General features: G+C 48.1%; 1 protein-coding gene and 3 non-coding genes across 6 annotated transcripts; 1 reads left to right on the top strand and 3 right to left on the bottom strand.

Annotated features, from left to right (window-relative positions):
* Positions 1–2,730: 2,730 nt before the first annotated feature.
* On the bottom strand, positions 2,731–2,871 carry LOC123567836 (U4 spliceosomal RNA). The gene has a single exon (XR_006690928.1). It is a non-coding gene; the product is annotated as a U4 spliceosomal RNA (small nuclear RNA).
* Positions 2,872–3,128: 257 nt separating this feature from the next.
* Positions 3,129–22,280, top strand: SIRT4 (sirtuin 4). 3 transcript variants are annotated; one of them, XR_006690659.3, is made up of 5 exons: positions 14,109–14,166; positions 15,938–16,435; positions 21,046–21,340; positions 21,474–21,686; positions 21,973–22,280. XR_006690659.3 is itself a non-coding variant. In XM_065524879.2 (4 exons), exons 2-4 carry the CDS (start codon positions 15,939–15,941, stop codon positions 21,624–21,626), a joined length of 945 nt encoding a protein of 314 aa, XP_065380951.1. In that variant the 5' UTR covers positions 3,129–3,682; position 15,938; the 3' UTR covers positions 21,627–21,830. The 3 variants fall into 3 exon arrangements, 2 of the variants coding, with proteins under 2 accessions (XP_065380951.1, XP_005572449.1); XM_065524879.2 differs by lacking the exons at positions 14,109–14,166; positions 21,973–22,280 and adding an exon at positions 3,129–3,682 and having other exon boundaries at positions 21,474–21,830; XM_005572392.4 differs by lacking the exon at positions 21,973–22,280 and having other exon boundaries at positions 21,474–21,830.
* Positions 3,755–3,895, bottom strand: LOC123567837 (U4 spliceosomal RNA). The gene has a single exon (XR_006690929.1). It is a non-coding gene; the product is annotated as a U4 spliceosomal RNA (small nuclear RNA).
* Positions 21,826–21,932, bottom strand: LOC123567727 (U6 spliceosomal RNA). Its single transcript, XR_006690834.1, has one exon. It is a non-coding gene; the product is annotated as a U6 spliceosomal RNA (small nuclear RNA).
* Positions 22,281–23,483: the final 1,203 nt, after the last annotated feature.

Below are 23,483 nucleotides of genomic sequence, written 5' to 3' on the forward strand. Positions count from 1 at the left end.
GGGCAACAGAGCAAGACTCCGTCTACAAAAAAAAAAAAAAAAAAAAGTGTATGTCAAACCTTCTCCAGATGTCCTCATATGTGGCTTTTTGGGCAAATACATTGGTACAATCTTAGGGGTGCCAGTATGGGGATATCCATTAAAATGCAAAGTGAGCATGGCCTTTGAGGAGGCAATTCTACCTATAGAAATTTTTCCGAGGCCCAGATTACCTGAGGCCAGGAGTTCGAGACCAGCCTGACCAACATGGTGAAACCCCGTCTCTACTAAACATACAAAATTAGCCGGGCGTGGTGGCAGGTGCCTGTAATCCCAGCTATTCGGGAGGCTGAGGCAGGAGAATTGCTTGAACCTGGGAGGCTGAGGTAAGAGAATCACTTGAACCCAGGATGTGGAGGTTGCCATGGGCCGAGATCACACCACTGCACTCCAGCCTGAGCAACAAGAGCGAAACTCCATCTCAAAAAAGAAATTTTCCCCAGGCCTGCGTGGTAGCTCATGCCTATAGTGCCAGCACTTTGGGAGGCTAAGGCGGGCAATAAAGCTTGAGTCTAGGAGTTCAAGACCAGCCTGGCTAACATGGTGAAACCCCATCTCTACAAAAAATACAAAAATTAGCTGGGGGTGGTGGCACATGCCTGTAATCCCAGCTACTCGGGAGGCTGAGACAGGAGAATAGCTTGAGCCTGGGAGGTCAAGGCTGCAGTGAACCAAGATCACACCACTGCACTCCAGCCTGGGTAGCAGAGCAAGACCCTGTTTAAAGAAAAGAGAAAGAAAGAAAGAAAGAAAGATTTTCCCCCAGAAATACCCCAAGAGTAAGGAAAGACGATGTAGCATCAAGTGTATTCATTATAGCATTGCTTATGGGAAAACTGGAAACAGGCCGGGCGCGGTGGCTCAAGCCTGTAATCCCAGCACTTTGGAAGGCCGAGACGGGTGGATCACGAGGTCAGGAGATCGAGACCATCCTGGCTAACACACTGAAACCCCGTCTCTACTAAAAAATACAAAAAACTAGCCGGGCGAGGTGGCGGGCGCCTGTAGTCCCAGCTACTTAGGAGGCCGAGGCAGGAGAATGGCGTGAACCGGGGAGGCGGAGCTTGCAGTGAGCCGAGATCGCGCCACTGCACTCCAGCCTGGGCGACAGAGCGAGACTCCGTCTCAAAAAAAAAAAAAAAAAAAAAAAAAAGAAAACTGGAAACAACTCACATGTCCAGTATGGGGGATTGGTTAACCTTGGTAGGTCACATCTATATGGGAAAAGGGGAACTAAGTACTGGCATGGAAAATGTGTCCACAATGTATTGTATAGCAGAAAGAAAAAGGAAGTAATAGAACTATATGTAGAGTATAATCCAATTTTTTGTTTGTTTGTTTGTTTGTTTTGAGACAGAGTCTAGCTCTGTCACCCAGGCTGGAGTGCAGTGGCGCGATCTCGGCTCACTGCAAGCTCCGCCTCCCGGGTTCACCCCATTCTCCTGCCTCAGCCTCCCGAGTAGCTGGGACTACAGGCGCCCGCCACCAAACTTGGCTAAATTTTTTTTGTATTTTTAGTAGAAACGGGGTTTCACTGTGTTAGCCAGGATGGTCTTGATCTCCTGACCTCGTGATCTGCCCTCCTTGGCCCCCTGAAATGCTGGGATTACAGGTGTGAGTCACCGCGCCCGGCTTCATCTTCTTCTTCTTTTTTTTTTTTTTGAGACAGAGTCTCACTGTCACTCAGGCTGGAGTGCAGTGGCGCGATTTCAGTTTACTGCTACCTTCGCCTCCATGTCCTTGAACTGAGGACTGAGTTTAATTTGCCCCTGGAGCTGTTTTTCCCAGCACCGCCTTTCACCTCGTAGGTATTGTTGCCACCCTTTTTGCCACATCTTTTTGCTACAGGCTGGAGGAGTGTTTTATGGGCGGTGTCCTAAACAGGTCCAGCTGGATCCGCCATGACCAGGATTGTGACTCCCGAGGACCTCTGTCCATGGACAGCCCAGGTCTTCGTAAAAAGGTGAGACTGGAAGAGGCTGGTGTAGTGGGAACAAGTACCACACTAGGGGCAAGAGAACCTGATCAGCCCCTGCTCTGCCGAGGACTCCACAGTAGGACCTGAGCAAGTCTTCTGTGCCTTTTTCCCTCTTGGTCGCTTTAAGAGGAAGACTTTGGGCCCGGTGTGGTGGTTCACACCTGTAATTCCAGCACTTTGGGAGGCCGAGGAGAGCTGATCACCTGAGGTCAGGAGTTTGAGACCAGCCTGGCCAAGAAGGCGAAACCCCGTCTCTACTAAAAACACAAAAACGAGTCGGTCGTGGTGGTGGGCTCCTGTAATCCCAGCTACTCGGGAGGCTGAGACAGAGAATCGCTTGAACCCGGAATGTGGAGGTTGCAGTGAGCCGAGATCGCGCCACTGCACTCCAGCCTGGGCAACAGCGAAAACTCCGTCTCAAAAAAACAAAAAGGAAGACTTTGGATGTGTTAACGTGTGGGTTTCAGAGTTACCCCCTTCCCTTTAAGGGAATCTGTGACCTTCAGCGACAATGGAGGTGGAGTAGCTCACTCGCTAGCTACATTTGGATAAATATTAATGATAACTGCCTGGGAACCCAATTTCCAATATTACGTGTCATACATCTTGGAAAACGACGCACTGTATCCACACAAAACCCCGTACAACCTCCGACCACTAACATAAAAAAACCCAACATGAACTCCTTTTATTTTAAACGTGAAATCAGTCAGTCTCCGTAGAGACTGTCAAAAATTGCCAATGCCGACTATATTTCAAGTCGTCATGGCGGGGTATTGGGAAAAGTTTTCAATTAGCAATAATCGCGCCTCGGATAAACCTCATTGGCTACGATACTGCCACTGCGCAAAGCTGGAGACTTCAAGTTCGCGCCTCACTCCCCCACGGATGATGTCTCCCATTACATTGAGGGTGAGTACCTGCCAGTGTGTCCGTGGATACGACGTGTTCCCACTCCACCAGCCGTATTTAAGGCCCATCTGCGTGGGAGGTTTCTTGTTGTTGGAACATCTCGTGTCAAACTTCAGATTTTGGAAATAATAAGAACATTCGCTTGGGACGCTGGGGAATCTTATGCAAATCAACGTGACGTCACAGAGCTGACTCGGTTGAGACTCGAATTTTGAGCGAGGAGAGTGAGCAGCGGGAAAGTAAGCTGGAGGGCGCAGAGGGACGACTAGCTGTGCTCGGGGGTGCGGAAACAGCAGGGTGGGAGAGTTGGGAATAATTTTAAGACGTTACTGTGACAAAATCTGGAGAACACGGCTGGGCGCGGCGGCTCACGCCTGTAATCCCAGCACTCTGGGAGGCCCAGGCGAGTGAATCACGAGGTCAGGAGTTCAAGACCAGCCTGGCCAAGATGGTGAAACGGGGTCTCTACTAAAAATACAAAAAAACTAGCGGGGTGCGGTGGCAGGCGCCTGTAATCCTACTAGTCGGGAAGCTGAGGCACGAGAATCTCTTGAACCCGGGCGGCAGAGGTTGCAGCGAGCGGAGATCACGCCATGCTCCAGCCTGAGCGATGGAGTGAGACTTCGTCCCAAAAGCAAAAAAACAGCGCGAAAGAAAGCAACAGCCAGCTGGCAAGAACCGCGAATTTACCTTGAAGAGTAAAAACAATCGCAACAGCAACTCCCACTTCCAGAAACTAAAGCCACTTGACAGGTAACGATTACATTTACATTGAGCTTTGCCATTATCACAAACATCTGTCTTTTTAAACACCTCCATATTCAGTCTCCGTAGAGACTGTCAAAAATTGCCAATGCCGACTATATTGCAAGTCGTCACGGCGGGGTATTGGGAAAAGTTTTCAATTAGCAATAATCGCGCCTCGGATAAACCTCATTGGCTACGATACTGCCACTGCGCAAAGCTAGCGAGTTCCGCCCCCTCGTCATCACTCCCAATAAGCCAGCTTCCTATTTCGCAAAGGTGAGTTTAGGGCCTATGGAAAAATCTTCACTTATTGCTTGCTTGAAAATTATGCCATCTTAGGAAGATGTTTCTGAGCTACGTAGGTGGTTTCTGCATATGTTGCTGATTTCAGTTAACTAGGTTTCTGTGGATGTGGAGCAAAGCATTATGGGAGGAACATGCTAATAGACTTAATTCAGAGACTGCTAGGGGCTGTTGAGAGAAAAGGGATCTAAGTCAGGGTTCCGTTCACTTGGCTCCAGATTCAGTGTAACTGACTTCTCCAAAGACGATTATTATTATTATTATTTTGAGACTTTTTAAAAAATTGTGCCAAAGTATACATAAAATTTACCATTTTAACCTTTAAGTGTAAATTCACTGGCATAGAATATATTCACATTGTTGTGCAACCATCACCACTACTTACATCCAGAACTTTATCTTCCATGCCCAAGGGTGGAAACTGAGACTCTGTACCCATTAAACCTTTGCTTCCTGTTCCCTTCTCCTCCAGCCCGTGGCAACCTCTTTTCTACTTTCTATCTCTATTAGTTTGTGAGTACTTTATATATATAAATGGAATCATACAATATTTGCCCTTTGCGGTCAGACCTATTTCATTCAGAATAATGTTTTTAAGGTTAATCCATGTTGTAGTATGTATCAGGAATTCATTAATTTTATGGCTGAATCATATTTCATTGTATGAGATGTTTATCCTTTTTTATTTTGAGATGGAGTTTTTGCTCTTGTTGCCCAGGCTGGAGTGCAGTGGCATGATCTCGGCTCACCGCAACCTCTGCCTCCCGGATTCAAGCGATTCTCCTGCCTCAGTCTCCCAAGTAGCTGGGATTACAGGTGCCCGCCACCACTCTGTATTTTTAGTAGAGACGGGATTTCACCATGTTGGCCAGGTTGTTCTCAAACTCCTGACCTCAGGTGATCTGCCCGCCTCAGCCTCCCAAAGTGCTGGAATTACAGGTGTGAGCCACCGCACCCACCTCATTTATTCTTTTTTTTTTTTGAGACGAAGTTTTGCTTTTGTTGCCCAGGCTGGAGCGCAATGGCGAGATCAACCTCTGCCTCCTGGGTTCAAGTGATTCTCCTGCCTCAGCCTCCCGAGGCGCTGGGATTACAGGTGCCTGACACCACGCCCAGCTAATTTTTGTATTTTTGGTAGAGACGGGGTTTCTTTCTTTCTTTCTTTCTTTCTTTTGAGACGGAGTCTGGCTCTGTTGCCCAGGCTGGAGTGCAGTGGCGCGATCTCTGCTCACTGCAAGCTCCGCCTCCCGGGTTCACACCATTCTCCTGCCTCTGCCTCCCAAGTAGCTGGGACTACAGGCGCCCGCCACCAGGCCTGGCTAATTTTTTGTATTTTTAGTAGAGACGGGGTTTCACCGTGTTAGCCAGGATGGTCTCCATCTCCTGACCGCATGATCCGCCTGCCTCGGCCTCCCAAAGTGCTGGGATTACAGGCGTGAGCCACCGCACCCCTCCGAGATGGGGTTTCATCATGTTGGTCAGGCTGGTCTTGAACTCCTGACCTCAGATGATCCACCCACCTCAGCTTCCCAAAGTGCTGGGATTACAGCCATGAACCACCGTGGCCGGTCCCATTCATTCGTTTTTGAGACAGCTTTTGGCTTTGTCGCCCAGGATGAAATGCAGTGGCGCAATCTCAGCTCACTTCAACCTCTGCTTCCAGGCCTCAAGTGATCCTGCTCCCACTTCAGCTGGCTAATCTGCGTATTTTTCGTAAAGACAGGATCTCATCATGTTGCTCAGGCTGGTCTCAAACTCCTGGGCTCAAGCGATCCTCCCATCTTGGCCTCCCAAAGTGCTGGAACTATAGGCATGAGCTGCCACCCAGGCCAACTGTTTATCCAGGTTTTTTTTTTTTTTTTTTTTTGAGACAGAGTCTTGCTCTGTCGCCCAGGCTGGGGTGCAGTGGCCGGATCTCAGCTCACTGCAAGCTCCGCCTCCCGGGTTTAGACCATTCTCCTGCCTCAGCCTCCCGAGTAGCTGGGACTACAGGTGCCCGCCACCTCGCCCGGCTAGTTTTTTGTATTTTTTAGTAGAGACGGGGTTTCACCGTGTTAGCCAGGATGGTCTCGATCTCCTGACCTCGTGATCTGCCCGTCTCGGCCTCCCAAAGTGCTGGGATTACAGGCTTGAGCCACCGCGCCCGGCCCAGTTTTTTTTTTTTTGAGAGAGAGTCTGGCTCTGTTGCCCAAGCTGGAGTGCAGTGGCTCAGTCTCCGCTCACTGCAACCTCCGCCTCCCGGTTTCAAGCAATTCTGTCTCAGCCTCCTGAGTAACTGAGATTACAGGTGCATGCCACCACGCTTGGCTAATTTTTGTATTTTTAGTAGAGACAGGGTTTCACCATGTTGGCCAGGCTGGTCTCAAGCTCCTGACCTCAAGTGATCCACCTGCCTCAGCCTCCCAAAGTGCTGAGCCACTGCGCCTGTCCTATCCATTTATTCTTAGATGGACATTGCTGGTTTCCACCTTTTGTCTATGGGAATAATGCTGCTATTGGTGTGCAAATATCAGCTTAAGTTCCTATTTTCCTTTTTTTTTTTTTTTTTTTTTGAGACTGAGTTTCACTCTTGTTACCCAGTCTGGACTGCAATGGCGCAATCTCAGCTCACCGCAACCTCTGCCTCCTGGGTTCAAAAGATTCTCCTGCCTCAACCTCCCGAGTAGCTGGGATTACAGGCATGCGCCACCATGCTCGGCTAATTTTATATATATATATATATATATATATATATATATATAAATTTTTTTTTTTTTTAAGTAGAGACGGGGTTTCTCCATGTTGGTCAGGCTGGTCTCGAACTCCTGACCTCAGGTGATCTGCCTGCCTCGGACTCCCAAAGTGCTAGGATTACAGGTGTGAGCCACCACACCCGGCCCGTTTTCTATTCTTTGGTGCATATACCTAGAAGTAAAATTGCTGGATCATATGTTAATTCAAAAGGGTTTTCTTTGAACACTGTAATTCAAAAAGAGGCTGAAAGAATAAGGATTTATTTCCACAGAAATGTTCACAGTATCTAAAATTTGAAGCAACTTTCACCCTCACTGCCTTTTTCCCTTCAGGATGTAGAAAGCTGTTAGAAACCTACATCTGGGCGGGGCGCGGTGGCTCACGCCTGTAATCCCAGCACTTTGGGAGGCCGAGGCGGGCAGATCACAAGGTCAGGAGATGGAGACCATCCTGGCAAACATAGTGAAACCCCATCTCTACTAAAAAATACAAAAAAATTAGTCGGGCATGGTTGCGGGCACCTGTGGTCCCAGCTTCTCGGGAGGCTGAGGCAGGAGAATGGCGTGAACCCTGGAGGCAGCGGAGCTTGCAGTGAGCGGAGATCGTGCCACTGCACTCCAGCCTGGGCAACAGAGCAAGACTCCATCTCAAAAAAAAAAAAAGAAACCTACATCTGGTCTACGTGTGGTGGCTCACGGCTGTAATCCCAACACTTTGGGAGGCCAAGGTGGGTGGATCACCTGAGGCCAGGAGTTCAAGACCAGCCTGGCAACATGGCGACACCCCTGTAAATACAAAATACAAAATTAACCCAGCTACTAGGGGGGCTGAGGCAGGAGGATCGCTTGAACCTGGGAGGCAGAGGTTGCAGTGAGCTGAGATCATGCCACTGCACTCCAGTCTGGGCAACAGAGAGCGAGACTCCATCTCAAAAAAAAAAAGAAACCTACATCTAAACTTGTTTCCTCACTGAATTATATGCTCTGAAATACATTTATTTGGGTTTTTTTACTCGTTAAGATGCAAATAGTAGTCCCCAAGAAAGTAACATTTCCTCCAACATTTTATTATAAAAAATTTTAAACACAAAATGTTCAAAGAATTCCTCAGTGAACATTCATGTACTCATCATCTATATACAAAAATGACATTTTAAAAGGCCTGTTTGATGCTGATGTGTTGTGTGGTTTTTTTTTTTTTTTTTTTTTTTTTTTTTGAGACATGTTCTCAGTCGCCTAGGTTGGAGCACACGGGCACAATCACGGCTCAGTGCAGCCTAAACCTCCTGGGCTCAAGCGATCTTCCCACCACAGCCTCCTAGGTAGCTGGGACAACAGGCACACACCACCATGCCCAGCTAATTTTTCTGTATTTTTGGTAGATGTGGGGTTTCACCATGTTGGCCAGGATGGTCTCCAACTCCTGGGCTCAAGTGATCCGCCCGCCTCAGCCTCCCCAAAGGGTGGGATTACAGGCATGAGCCACTGCAGCCAACTACTTATTTAAGTCACAGCCTGGATACTGATTTTCCCAACACCTGCTAGGGTAGGGAAAATCAGTAGAAAAAAAAAAAAAAGAAAAGAATTTAAGATTATTTTACTTTGATCATCCAGTCAAGGATACAGTCATTAATTCTGGGTGGGGTGGAGTTGTGAGAAAAAGACTAGGCCAGGCGCAGTGGCTCACGCCTGTAATCCCAGCACTTTGGGAGGCCAAGGCGGGTGGATCACAAGGTCAGGAGTTCAAGACCAGCCTGGCCAAGATGGTGAAATCTCATCTCTACTAAACATACAAAAAAAAAAAAAAAATTAGCTGGGCATGATGGTGGGCACCTGTAATCCCAGCTACTCGGGAGGCTGACGTAGGAGAATCGCTTGAACCCAGGAGACAGAGGTTTCAGTGAGCTGAGATTGCGCCACTGCACTCCAGCCTGGGTGACAGACTGGAGTCTCCATCTCAAAAAAAAAAAGAGAAAAAGACTAAAGCCCTAATCCTAATCCCATGAGGGTATCAAAGGAACTTCCCAGCCCTTGAGAATTCTAGAATGCATGGCCCATTACCCTCTCTCAGTAGCTATGAAGTGAAATTGTGTGTTTCACCAGCTGACTTGGATGACAAAAAAAAAAAAAAAAAAGAAAGAAAGAAATAGAAACAAATTAAAAAAAAGCATACAAAAAATTAGAAAGAAAGAAGGAAGGAAGGGAGGGAGAGAGGGAGGGAGGGAGGGAAGAAAGGAAGGAAGGAAGGAAGAAAGGAAGGAAGGAATGAAGGAAAGAAAAGAAAGAAAACAAAACAAAACAGACTTGGATGACTTCACCTTCCAGAGATGATTTTCCAGCGCTATGAGAAAAATTGAAAACTCAGCTAACGTTTCCTCAGAGCGTGAGATTTTTGGGGGCCTAGAAGCACAATAGAATTCCCGACCAGTCTCTATTAGTGATGGTCATTCCACTTGGAGAACTGAAAAAATGACATAGGTTTGAACTTTTTCATAGTAAAATTGGTGGGTGGGGAAGGAGAATGTCACTGTTTTCACATTTTTTAAAGTTATGATCAAATACTCAGAAAATGTGTGCAGAAAATGTGCTGGATTTTAATTTTTGAATTTTGGGGGGATTATAATTTTTTTGACAACGAAAATTTCAGTCTAGCTTCTGGTTCTTTCAGCAGATGTGGTCAGGTTAACTAATGCAGAAAGGGCTGTCAGTGGCTGGAGTGCAGTCACAGGATCATGGCTCACTGCAGCCTTGAAAAAAAAAAGGGGGTGGCTGGGCACGGTGACTCATACCTGTAATCCCAGCTATTACGGAGGCTGAGGAAGGAGAATCGCTTGAACCTGGGAGGCAGAGGTTGCAGTGAGCCAAGATGGCGCCATTGCACTCCAGCCTGGGCAACAAGAGTGAAACTCCATCTCAAAAAAAAAAAAAAAAAAAAAAAGGAGGGGGGCTGTCAGATGAGTTTCCCCGCCTAGTAGGTCCTACAACTACTGACTTTCGCTGTTGCTGGAGCTACTACTCTCTTTCCACTAAGGAAAAAAAGAATCGGCCAGGCGCAGTAGCTCACTCCCGTAATCACAACACTTTGGAAAGCCTAGAGCCCAGGAGTTTGAGACCAGCCTGGGCAACATGGTGAAAAACCCCGTCTCTACAAAAAAAAATACAAAAATTAGCTGGGCGTGGTGGCCCACCTGTAGTCCCAGCTACTCAGGAGGCTGAGGTGGGAGGATGGTTTGAATCCAAGAGGTTGAGGCTGTAGTGAACAGTGATTGTGCCACTGCACTCCCGCCTAGGTGACAGAGTGAGACCATGTCCCCAGAATAAAAAAATAAGCTTTTAAATAATTAAAGTGGCTCGGTGCAGTGGCTCATGCCCGGCCCTATTATTATTATTATTATTATTTGAGATGGATTATTGTTCTGTCACCAGGCTGGAAAGCAGTGGTGCAATCTCAGCTCACTGCAACCTCCGCCTCCCAGGTTCCAGTGATTCTCCTGCCTCAGCTTCCCGAGTAGCTGGAATTACAGGTGCCCGCCACCACGCCTGGCTAATTTTTTGTATTTTTAGTAGAGACAGGGTTTCACCATGTTGGGCAGGCTGGTCTCGAACTCCTGACCTCAGGTGATCCACCCGCGTTGGCCTCCCAAAGTGCTGGGATTACAGGTGTGAGCCACCGTGCCCGGCCTGTAATTGAGACGGAGTCTGGCTCTGTCACCCAGGCTGGAGTGCAGTGGCGCGATCTCCGCTCACTGCAAGCTCCGCCTCCCGGGTTTACGCCATTCTCCTGCCTCAGCCTCCCGAGTAGCTGGGACTACAGGCGCCCGCCACCTCGCCCGGCTAGTTTTTTTTTGTATTTTTTAGTAGAGACGGGGTTTCACTGTGTTAGCCAAGATGGTCTCGATCTCCTGACCTCGTGATCCGCCCGTCTCGGCCTCCCAAAGTGCTGGGATTACAGGCGTGATGTAATTTATCTTTTAATGAATATAGTGACTCACAAGAGACATGGAAGGCCGTGTGCTCTATTCTGTTTTGTTTTCAAAGCATCTTTCTGGAGAGCTGCATGTTGTCACAGAGTCACAGGCTTCATGAAATGATGCTGGCAAGTCAAAATAAGCAGGCCCGGCATGGTGGCTCGCACCTGTAATCCCAGTGCTTTGGGACGCCAAGGCGAGAGCTTTCCTTGCGTTCAGGAGTTTGAGACCAGCCTGAGCAACATAGTGAGACCCCGTCTCAACAAAAATAAAAACTAACAAAATTTAGCTGGGCGGGGTGGTGGATGCCTGTGATCTCAGCTACTTGAGAGGCTGAGGTCGGAGGATCCCTTGGGCCTGGGAAGTAGAAACTGCAGTGAGCTGTGATGTCACAACTGCACTCCAGCCTGGGTGACAGAACGAGATCCTGTCTCAAAAAAAAAAAAAAAAAAGCAGAAATGAGCAAACATGGCTTCTTACGTTTGTCTCACATCCCAAACTAGTAAATGGTCATTTTACCGATATTACCTCCAAAGATACAACGATAGAACCAAAAACCTAGAAACTCTTTCTCAAGCTTCCATATTACTTCTCTGCACTTCAGTTCATCTTTACTTATTATTATTATTTTTTAAAGAGATGGGATCTCACTTTGTCATCCAGGCTGAAGTGCAGTGGCACAATTATGGCTCACTGCAGCCTCGATCTCCTGGGCTCCAAGTGATCCTCCCACCTGAGCCTCCTGAGTAGCTGGGACTACAGGCACATACCAACACACCCGGCTAATTTTGTTTATTTTTTGTAGTGATTGGGTCTCACTATGTTGCCCAGGCTGGTCTCAAACTTTTGAGCTCAAGTGATCCTCCTGCCTTGGCCTTCCAAAGTGTTGGGATTACAGGTGGGAACCGCTGCGCTCAGCCCAATTCATCTTAAAATGGGGGAAGGGAGTCCTTAGGTGGTCTTCAAGGTCTCTGCTAGCTGCCCACCTTTATGTCCACAGACACTTATAAATGTATTGATTTAGGTCATGCTGTACAGCAGCAGTTCTGGTTGTCTACACATTAGGAATAATTAGGAAATTTGTAGATCACAATCACTGGGAGTGAGACACAGGCATTGTGTTGATTAACTTAACAAAAAAACAAGATGATAAATAGAATTGGAGAAGCCAAGCAGGTTAAGTACCTTAGTCCAAGTATAATATATTTGGCTTCATATTAACTGTAAAAACAACACTTTTGGCCAGGCGCGGTGGCTCACGCCTGTAATCCCAGCACTTTGGGAAGCTAGGGCGGGCAGATCATGAGGTCAGGAGATCAAGACCATCCTGGCTAACACGGTGAAACCTTGTCTCTACTAAAAATAAAAAAATTAGCAAGGCGTAGTGGCACGCGCCTATAATCCCTGCTACTCAGGAGACTGAGGCAGGAGAATCGCCTGATCCCGGGAGGTGGAGATTGCAGTGAGCCGAGATGGCACCATTGCACTCCAGCCTGGGTGACAGAGGGAGACTCTGTCTCAAAAACAAAAAAAACAGGCCGGACGCGGTGGCTCAAGCCTGTAATCCCAGCACTTTGGGAGGCTGAGACGGGCGGATCATGAGGTCAGGAGATCGAGACCATCCTGGCTAACAAGGTGAAACCCCATCTCTACTAAAAGTACAAAAAATTAGCCGGGCGTGGTGGCAGGCGCCTGTAGTCCCAGCTACTCGGGAGGCTGAGGCAGGAGAATGGCGTGAACCCGGGAGCTGGAGCTTGCAGTGAGCTGAGATCGCGCCACTGCACTCCAGCCTGGGCCACAGAGCCAGACTCGGTCTCAAAAAACAAACAAGGCCGGGCACGGTGGCTCAAGCCTGTAATCCCAGCACTTTGGGAGGCCGAGACGGGCGGATCATGAGGTCAGGAGATCGAGACCATCCTGGCTAACACGATGAAACCCCGTCTCTACTAAAAAATACAAAAAACTAGCCGGGCGAAGTGGCGGGTGCCTGTAGTCCCAGCTACTCGGGAGGCTGAGGCAGGAGAATGGTGTGAACCCGAGAGGAGGAGCTTGCAGTGAGCTGAGATCCGGCCACTGCACTCCAGCCTGGGTGACAGAGCAAGACTCCGTCTCAAAAACAAACAAACAAACAAAAAAAAAAAAACAAAAAAAACACAAACTATCACTTTTTTAGATATGTATAAATGCATTTCTTTGCAAGTTCAAGGTAAGAACTTGATTCTGTCGCTGTGAATGAAAAGGATTACAAATTCTGATGTTTAGAATTAGTCAAATCTAGGCCAGGCGCAGTGGCTCAGGCCTGTAATCCCAGCACTTTGGGAGGCCGAGGCTGGCCGATCACCTGAGGTTGGGAGTTCGAGACCAGCCTGGATCACTTGAGCTCAGGAGTTGGAGACCAGCCTGGCCAACATTGTGAAACTCTGTCTCTACTAAAAATACAAAAACTTTTTAAAAAGTCAAATCTAGATTCATGATTAATGATGTGCTTATTTCACATTGCATGTTTGTATCAAAACATCCCATGTAGGTAAAGCATAGATAGGCACAGAGAAAAGAAAAGAAGACAAAAAATAAGAGAAAAGATGGCCAGGCGCGGTGGCTCACACCTATAATCCCAGCACTTTGGGAGGTCAAGGCGTGCGGATCACCTGAGGTTAGGAGTTCAAGACCAGCCTGGCCAACATGGCGAAACCCCCGTCTGTACTAAAACTACAAAAATAGGCCGGGCGCGTGGCTCACGCCTGTAATCCCATCACTTTGGGAGCCCGAGGTGGGCAGATCACGAGGTCAGGAGATTGAGACCATCCTGGCTAACATGGTGAAACCCTGTCTCCACTAAAAATACAAAAAGAAATTAGCCGGGCGTGGTGGCGGGCGCCTGTAGTCCCAGCTACTGGGGAGGCTGAGGCAGGAGAATGGCGTGAACCCGGGAGGCGGAGCTTGCAATGAGCCGAGATCTCACCACTGCACTCCAGCCTGGGCGACAGAGCGAGACTCTGACTCAATAAATAAATAAATAAATAAATAAATAAATAAATAATAATAATAATCCCAGCTACTCTGGAGGCTGAGGCAGGAGAATCGGTTGAACCTGGCAGGGGGAGGTTGCAGTGAGCCGAGATCGTGCCATTGCCCTCCAGCCTGGAGTTTTTTCAAAAGAAAAACTCCGTCTTAAAAGAAAAGAAAAAAGAAAACACACACAAAAAACTTATGTACACCATAAATATGTACACCTACTAAGTGCCCACAAAAATTGAAAACAATCCATGATTAAAAAGCTTTTATATTAACAGAGGACCTCTGACCAGAAAGAGCCGACAGGGGGCGATCCTGGATGATTTGGGGCCGTCAATTGCGAGACGCGGAAGATTATGGGACTTGTAGTTTTTCTCTGATAATTTAATCTTTCAGGACTACATGTCCCAAAATGCAAATGTAATCAGACAGCCCCACTGTGGGGTATGAAGTGTCCGCAGAGCTGTGAGAGGTAAGTGTGTTCTGTGCGTGCTGCGGGTTTCTAGAAGTTGTGGATTTCTTGTGAGGGATTCTATTTCTCCTCTTTGCCCTTGGTGGGACCTGGAAGAGAGCAGTTGTTCCGCTGATGCACGTTTTCAGCTGGGGTTTCCCTGGCCCTTTGGTCTCGGGAAACCGGAATGTGTGTTTGTTTAGCTGTTCACGTGTTGCTGTGGAATGTCAAGGAGAAAGCGGGGTCCTGATCTCAGATCTGGAAAGCCAAGCATAAAATAATGTTTACATACGGGTTGCATGTCACTAGAGGATTTATGCATTATATCAAATAATATGTCAAAGGGTTTTTTTTGAGACGGAGTCTCGCTTCTTTGCCCAGGCTGGAGTGCAATGGCGCGACCTTGGCTCACTGCAACCTCCCACTCCCGGGTTCAAGCAATTCTGTCTCAGCCTCCCCAGTAGCTGGGATTACGGGCACGTGCCACCACTCCCGGCTAAATTTTTTTGTAGGTTTAGTAGAGACGGGGTTTCACCATGTTGGCCAGGCATGTCTGGAACTCCTGATCTCAAGTGATCTGCCTACCTCAGCCTCCCAAAGTGCTGGGATTTCAGACGTGAGCCACAGCACCTGGCCCTATATAGTTACAGCTAGAAAAGCTGACAGGCAGGGGTCTTGTCTCTCTGATGTATCCAAGTAGCAGAGCTTGCAGTGGAAGGTAAACTAAAATAAGGGGGAAATGAAAAAATAAAAGGAGTGTGTATGTGTGCTTAATTACATGAACAAAATCAAACAAAACCTGACTTATTAGGGCCAGGCTTGGAGGCTCACACCTGTAATCCCAGCACGTTGGGAGGCCGAGGCGGGCAGATCACTAGAGCTCAGGAGTTCGAGAGCAGCCTGGCCAACATGGTGAAACCCCGTCTCTACTAAAAATACAATAATTAGCTGGGCATGGTGGCGCTCACCTATAGTCCCGGCTATTCTGGAGTCTGAGGCAGGAGAATCACTTGAACCCGGGAGGCAGAGGTTACAGTGAGCCAAGATCATGCCACTGCACTCCAGCCTGGGTGACAGAGTGAGATGCTGGCTCAAAAAAGAATGAATGGGGCCAGGTGCGGTGGCTCACGGCTGTAATCCCAACACTTTGGGAGGCCGAGGCAGGCAGATCACCTGAGGTCAGGAGTTTGAGACCAGCCTGGCCAACATGGTGAAACTCTGTCTCTAGTAAAATACTAAAAAATTAGCTGGGTGTGGTGGCACACCCCTGTAATCCCGCTATTTGGGAGGCTGAGGCAGGAGAATCACTTGAACCTAGGAGGCGGAGGTTGCAGTGAGATGAGATTGCGCCACTGTACTCTAGCCGGGGCAACGGAGGGAGGCTCTGTCTCAAAAAACAAAACAAACAAAGAAACAAAAAATGAGAAAAAAACACCCCACTTTCTCTTTTTTTTTTTTTTTTTAATTTTTTTTTTTTTTTTTGAGACGGAGTCTCGCTCTGTCGCCCAGGCTGGAGTGCAGTGGTACGATCTCGGCTCACTGCAAGCTCCGCCTCCCGGGTTCACGCCATTCTCCTGCCTCAGCCTCCCGAGTAGCTGGGACTACAGGCGCCCACAACCGCGCCCGGCTAATTTTTTTTGTATTTTTAGTAGAGACGGGGTTTCACTGTGGTCTCGATCTCCTGACCTTGTGATCCGCCCGCCTCGGCCTCCCAAAGTGCTGGGATTACAGGCGTGAGCCACCGCGCCCGGCCAACACCCCACTTTCTCACATGAGGTTTCTTTTTCTCTAGAATGAAGATGAGCTTTGGGTTGACTTTCAAGTCAGCAAAAGGCCGTTGGATCGCAAACCCCAGCTGGCAGTGCTCGAAAGCTTCCATTGGGTTATTTGTGCCAGCAAGTCCTCCTTTGGACCCTGAGAAGGTCAAAGAGTTACAGCGCTTCATCACACTTTCCAAGAGACTCCTCGTAATGACTGGGGCAGGAATCTCCACCGAGTCGGGGATACCAGACTACAGGTCAGAAAAGGTGGGGCTTTATGCCCGCACTGACCGCAGGCCCATCCAGCATGGCGATTTTGTCCGGAGTGCCCCAATCCGCCAGCGGTACTGGGCGAGAAACTTTGTGGGCTGGCCTCAATTCTCCTCCCACCAGCCGAACCCTGCACACTGGGCTTTGAGTACCTGGGAGAAACTCGGAAAGCTGTACTGGTTGGTGACCCAAAATGTGGATGCCTTGCACACCAAGGCAGGGAGTCGGCGCCTGACAGAGCTCCACGGATGCATGCACAGGTGCAGGAGGTGTACATGGTTTGAACGCAAACCCGTGTGTTGTTTTGGGAGAGTAGGAACCTTGGCTGTCTTGATCACCGCAGTCTTAGACTTTGAGAAAAGGATTTCAGAACAAGTTGTTTACTTTGGAGTTGATTCCAGTAAATTCATTGACGGAGTGAGGATGTAAAACAGAAAAGAGAGGAAAGCCAGGAAAGGGTGTGTTAATGAGTGGGTTACTGCTTTGGGCACTGGGGTTCAGTCCTGTGAGGAACCCTCCAACTGTCTAGGACATGTCGGAGGATTGCTCAATGAAACTTGAGGGCTGGGGCTGGGCGCAGTGGCTCATGCCTGTAATCCCAGCACTTTGGGAGAATGAGGCGGGCAGATCATGTGAGCTCAGCAGTTCAAGACCAGCCTGGCCAACATGGTGAAACCCCATTTCTACTAAAAATACAAAAATTAGGTGGTTGTGGTGGCACATGCCTGTAATCCCAGCTACTTGGGAGGCTGAGGCAGGAAAATCTCTTGGGAGGCAGAGGTTGCTGCAGTGAGCCAAGATTGCACCACTGCAATCCAGCCTGGGCAACAGAGCAAGACTCCATCTCAAAAAAAAGAAAACAAAAGTTGAGGATGGTGCACAATGGCTTATGCCTGTAATCCTAGCACTTTGGAAGGCTGAGACAGGAAGACTGCTTGAGGCCAACAGTTCAGGACCAACCTGGCCAACACAGTGAGACTCTGTCTCTATATAAAGTAAATTATATATATACACACACACACACACATATATATATATACACATATGTTTTTTTTAAAAGAAAGTTGAGGCCTGTTGTGGTGGCTCACGCCTGTAATCCCAGCACTTTGGGATGTCAGGAGTTCAAGATCAACCTGGTCAACATGGTGAAACCCCGTCTCTACTAAAAATACAGAAATTTGTTGGACGTGGTGGCACGCACCTGTAATTCCAGCTACTCAGGAGGCTGAGGCAGGAGAACTGCTTGAACCTGAGAGGTGGAGGTTCCAGTGAGCTGAGATCATGAGCTGAGATCATGCCACTACATGCCAGCCTAGGCGACAGAGCAAAACTCCGTCTCAAAAAAAAAAAAGTTAAGCAAGCTAGGGTGATTTTTTTTTTTCTTTTTTCTTTTCTTTTGTGTTTGTGTGTGCACGTGTATGTGTGTGTGACAGGCTCTCACTCTGTCACACAGACTGGAGTGCAGTGGTGTGATTATAGCTCACTATAGCCTCAATCTCCTGGGCTCAAGTGATCCTTTCACCCCAGCCTCCTAAGTAGCTGGGACTACAGACAAACGCCACCATGCCCAGCTAATTTTTAATTTAATTTTTATTTTTTTGTAGAGATGAAGCCTTACTATGTTGCCCAGGCTGGTCTCAAACTCCTGGGCTCACATGATCCTCCTGCCTTGGCATCTCAAAGTGCTGGGATTACAAGTGTGAGCCACTGTGCTTGGCCCTGAAGCTAGGGATTTATTCACCATCTTTCATCCCTTATGGGTCCAGGATCACTCTAGGGAAATTAATTCCCTAACATTTTGACTCTGCTCCTCCCAAGGAGGCTTCCATGGGCAGAGAACATCTGAAGCAAGAGAGACACAGGAAACTGCTTGTAAGAAAACTGTGTGCACCAGGGTGCTGTGGTTCATATCTGTCATCCCAGCAACTCAAGAGGCTGAGGCAGGAGGATTGTTTGAGGTTAGGAGATCAAGACCAGCCTGGGTAACACAGCCAGACTCCGTCTCTACAAAAAAAAAATTTAAGAAAGGAAATTGGCCAGGTGCGGTGGCTCACGCCTGCAATCTCAGCACTTTGTGAGGCTGAGTCGGACAGATCACTTGAGGTCGGGAGTTCGAGACCAGCCTGACCTACATGGAGAAACCCCGTCTCTACTAAAAATACGAAATTAGCCGGGCGTGGTGGTGCATGCCTGTAATCCCAGCTACTCGGGAGGCTGAGGCAGGAGAATTGCTTGAACCCAGTAGGTGGAGGTTGTGGTGAGCCAAGATTGTGCCATTGCACTCCAGCCTGCAGCCTGGGCAACAAGAGCGAAACTCCATCAAAAAAAAAAAAAAAAAAATAGAGAGAGAAAGGAAACTGGGATGGGTGCGGTGGCTCATGCCTGTAATCTCAGCACTTTGGGAGGCAGAAAGGCAGGCAAATCACTTGAGGTCAGGAGTTTGAGACCATCCTGGCTGACACGGTGAAACCCCATCTCTACTAAAAATACAAATAATTTGCTTACCTCTATCTTAGCCTGTTTTTTGTTTTTGTTGGTTTTTTGTTTTGTTTTGTTTTGTTTTTGAGATGCAGTCTCACTCTGTCACCCAGGCTGGAGTGTGCAGCAGCCCGATCTTGGCTCACTGTAACCTCTGCCTCCTGGGTTCAAGTAATTCTCCCGTCTCAACCCTCCTGAGTAGCTGGGATTACAGGTGCGCGCCAATACACCCGGCTAATTTTTTTGTATTTTTGTAAAGACGGGGTTTCACCATGTTGGCCAAGCGGGTCTCAAACTCCTGATTTCAAGTGATCCACCCACCTTGACCTCCCAAAGTGCTGGGATTATGGGTGTGAGCCACCGCACCCGGCCTGGCCTTTTTTTCTTATTTAGACAGGGTCTGGCTCATACACCCAGGCTATAGTGCAATGGTGCCATTATAGCTCCCTGTAACCTAGAACTCCTAGGTAATTAGAACTCCAGCTAATTAAAAAAAATATTTTTTGGCCAGGCATGGTGGTTCACATCTGTAGTCTCAGCACTTTGGGAGGCTGAGGTGGGTAGATCACAAAAATTAGCTGGGCCTGGTGGCAGGCGCCTGTAATCCCACCTGCTCGGGAGGCTGAGGCAGGAGAATCGCTTTAGCCCAGAAGGTGGAGGTTGCAGTGAGCTGAGATCGCGCCATTGCACTCCAGCCTGAGCGACAGAGCAAGACCCCGTCCCAAAAAACAAAAAGACAAGCAAAAAAAATTTTTTTTTGTAGAGACAGGGTCTTGCTGTCTACCCAGACTGGTCTGGAACTCCTTGGCTCAAGTGATTCTCTCTCTTTACTCTCTCAAAGTGCTGGGATTATAAGGTGTGAGCCACCATATCTGGCCACAGGGGGCCTTTTAAGAGAAGAAAATCAACATAATCTGATGGCTGACTAGAACTAAAAGGAGAAAAATGAGGCTGGATGTGGTGGCTCACACCTGTAGTCCCAGCACTTTGGAAGGCTAAGGCAGGAGGATTGCTTGAGCCTAGGAGTTCGAGGCTGCAGTGAGCTATAATCATGCCATTGCACTCCAGGTAAGAGCTACCACGCCTGGCCAAGACCCTGTCACTTAAAAAAATAAAAAAATAGGCCGAGCGTCGTGGCTCATGCCTGTAATCCCAGCACTTTGGGAGGCCGAGGTGGGTGGATCACCTGAGGTCAGAAGTTTGAGACCAGCCTCAACATGGAGAAACCCTATCTCTACTAAAAATACAAAATTAGCCGGACGTGGTGGCACATGCTTGTAATCCCAGCAACTTGGGAGGCTGAGGCAGGAGAATTGCCTGAACCTGGGAGGCGGAGGTTGTGGTGAGCCGAGATCGTGCCATTGCACTCTGGCCTGGGCAACAAGAGCGAAACTCTGTTTCAAATAAATAAATAAATAAATAAATAAATACATAAATACAATAAATAATAAAAATAAAAAAATAAAAACAGACACAAAATGCTCCCCCACACTGGCTCAAGCTCTGGTGATTACAGAGGTGAAAAGGAGGGCCGGGTGTGGTGGTTCACACCTGTAATCCCAGCACTTTGGGAGGCCGAGGTGGGTGGATCACCTGAGGTCGGAAGTTTGAGACCAGCCTGACCAACATGGAGAAACCCCGTCTCTACTAAAAATACTAAAAAAATTAGTTGGGTGTTGTGGTGCATGCCTGTAATCCTAGCTACTCAGGAGGCTGAGGCAGGAGAATCACTTGAGCCCATGAGGAGGAGGTTGCAGTGAGCCAAGATTGTGCCATTGCACTCCAGCCTGGGCAATAAGAGTGAAACTCCCTCTCAAAAAAAAAAAAAAAAAAAGAGGTGAGAAGGGAACGAACCAGGAGACACTGTGTCCTGGAAACCAAGGAGGAGAAGCATTTTAGAGGGGATGGTGATAGACAGTGGCAAATGCGGCAGATGAGCAAGGGAAAGGATAGAGGGAAAAACGCAGGTTTGGGCACTAAGGAAACCAGCAGGCAAAGCATTTGCAGTCATGTTAAGCATAAAAGTGAGCTATAGCAGAAGGTTAGGAAGGAGTGTACAGGAAGGAAACAGACGGGCCGGGCGCAGTGTTTCACACCTGTAATCCCAGCACTTTGGGAGGCCAAAGTGGGAGGATCACTTGAGGCCAGGAGGTTGAGGCTGCAGTGAGCTGAGATCATGCCACTGCATTCCAGCCTGGGCAACAGCCAGACCCTGTCTCCAAAAAAAAAAAAAAAAAAAAAATAGAAAGTATGGCTAAAATGGGGTGGGGATTGTGTGTTAGGGAAAGGAGGCAGCAATGGAAGGGCTGAAAATGGTTGGGGACGAAACATCTCTGACAGCTTTGTCCCTCCCAAGGACATACTGTTCAGTCAGCGTCTTCCTTGGTTCCAGGGTCCTGTGCTTGGATTGTGGGGAACAGACTCCCCGGGGGGTGCTGCAAGAGCGCTTCCAAGTCCTGAACCCCACCTGGAGTGCTGAGGCCTATGGTCTGGCTCCTGATGGTGACGTCTTTCTCTCAGAGGAGCAAGTCCGGAGCTTTCAGGTCCCATCCTGCGTTCAATGTGGAGGCCATCTGAAACCAGATGTCGTTTTCTTCGGGGACACAGTGAACCCTGACAAGGTTGATTTTGTGCACAAGCGTGTAAAAGAAGCCGACTCCCTCTTGGTGGTGGGATCATCCTTGCAGGTATCTGACTTGGCCAGAGTGGTAACCGCCCCCTGTGTGGGATTGGGAGTCCTGGAGAGACCCCCTTTTTGGTTTAACTTTTTCTAGAGCTAGAGAACCTAGACATTGTTATGTGTGTCTTTTACCCATGCAGGTATACTCCAGTTACAGGTTTATCCTCACTGCCCGGGAGAAGAAGCTGCCGATTGCAATACTGAACATTGGGCCCACACGGTCAGATGACTTGGCGTGTCTGAAACTGAATTCTCGTTGTGGAGAGTTGCTGCCTTTGATAGACCCACGCTAACCACAGCCTGATGTTCCAGAACCTGGAACAGGGACTCTCACTTGAGTCTTGCTGCTAAAGGTAATTGCCTTCTCAGATAACAGATTCCAGTTCCCATTCGACAGAGTAGGGTGCACTGACAAAGTATAGAAGGTTCTAGGTATCTTAATGTGTGGATATTCTTAATTAAAACTCATTTTTTTAAAATAAATTTGTTCAGCTTTATATGAAATGCTTCATGAATTTGTACGTCATCCTTGCATGGGGGTCATGCTAACCTTCTCTGTATCATTCTAATTTTAGCATATGTGCTGCTGAAGAGAGCACTAACACTAATTTTTTTTTTTTTTTTTTTTTTTTGAGACAGGGTCTGACTCTATCACCCAGGCTGAAGTGCAATGGCCTGACCTCAGCTCACTGCAACTTCTGCCTCCCAGGTTCAAGCCATCCTCCCACCTCTGCCTCCCAAGTAGCTAGGACTACAGGCATGCACCACCATGTACATGCATACACCAACTAATTTTTTGTATTTTTTGTACAGACAGGGTCTCACTTTGTCACCCAAGCTGGTCTCGAAGTCCTGAGCTCAAGCCATCCACCCGCCTCAGCCACCCAAAGTGCTGAGATTATAGGCATGAGCTACCACACCCGGCCAAAACTTTTTTTTTTTTTTTTTGAGACAGAGTCTTGCTCTGTTGCCCAGGCTGGAGTGTAGTGTTGCGATCTCAGCTCATTGCAACCTCCGCCTCCCGGGTTCAAGTGATTCTCCTGCCTCAGCCTCCCAAGTAACTGAGATTACAGGCATGTACCACACCACACCTGGCTAATTTTTTATAGTTTTGGTAGAGATGTGGTTTTACCATATTGGCCAAGCTGGTCTCAAACTCCTGACCTCAAGTGATCTGCCTGCCTTGGCTTCCCAAAGTGCTGGGATTACAGGCATGAACCACCATGCCCAGGCGTTTTTTTTTGTTTGTTTGTTTGTTTGTTTTTTGAGATGGAGTCTCATTCTGTAGCCCAGACTAGAGTGCAGTGGCATGATCTTGGCTCACTGCAACCTCTGCCTCCTGGGTTCAAGCAATTCTCCTGTCTCAGCCTCCCGAGTAGCTGGGACTACAGGCGCCCACCACCATACCCAGCTAATTTTTGTATTTTCAGTAGAGATGGGGTTTCACCATGGTGGCCAGGCTGGCTTCAAACTCCTGACCTCAAGTGATCCACCTGCCTCAGCCTCCCAAAGTACTGGGATAACAGGCATGAGCTACTGAGCCCGGCCCCAAAGCTAATTTTATTTTTTTTTTTGAGACGGAGTCTCGCGCTGTGGCCCAGGCTGGAGGGCAGTGGCACAATCTCGGCTCACTGCAAGCTCCACCTCCCGGATTCCCGCCATTCTCCTGCCTCAGCCTCCCGAGTAGCTGGGACTACAGGCACCCGCCGCCACGCCCGGCTAATTTTTTGCATTTTTAGTAGAGACGGGGTTTCACCATGTTAGCCAGGATGGTCTCGATCTCCTGACCTCGTGATCCGCCCGCCTTCGGCCTCCCAAAGTGCTGGGATTACAGGCGTGAGCCACTGCGCCTGGCCCTAGACATGTAGCTCTTTAAGACACTAAATGTTCCAGAATCTGCCATGGCTTTTTCCCTTTTAAAAATAATAATTTTGAAATAATAATTTATACAACATAAAGTATACTCTTTAAAAATGTACAATTGACTTGTTTTTTGGTGCGCTCACAAAGGTGTGCTTTGATCACTACTATCTAATTCTAGAACATTTTTATCATCCCAAGAAGACATTTTGGGCCCATTAGCAGTCATTTCCTGTTTCCCACCACTGCAATTATCACCTGTAGGCCCCTGGCAACAACTAACCACTCTG

The sequence above is a fragment of the Macaca fascicularis genome, chromosome 11 (assembly GCF_037993035.2).
Source record: "Macaca fascicularis isolate 582-1 chromosome 11, T2T-MFA8v1.1".
NCBI classification, from domain to species: Eukaryota; Metazoa; Chordata; class Mammalia; order Primates; family Cercopithecidae; genus Macaca; species Macaca fascicularis.

What these genes read in the sequence shown, in the direction of transcription:
- SIRT4 (XM_005572392.4), top strand. Translation starts at nt 14,141, where the DNA reads ATGAAGTGTCCGCAGAGCTGTGAGAG. An exon ending in CTCCACGGATGCATGCACAG is followed by an intron (nt 16,436 to 21,045) that starts GTGCAGGAGGTG and finishes CCTTGGTTCCAG; the next exon opens with GGTCCTGTGCTTGGATTGTG. An exon ending in TGGTGGGATCATCCTTGCAG is followed by an intron (nt 21,341 to 21,473) that starts GTATCTGACTTG and finishes TTACCCATGCAG; the next exon opens with GTATACTCCAGTTACAGGTT.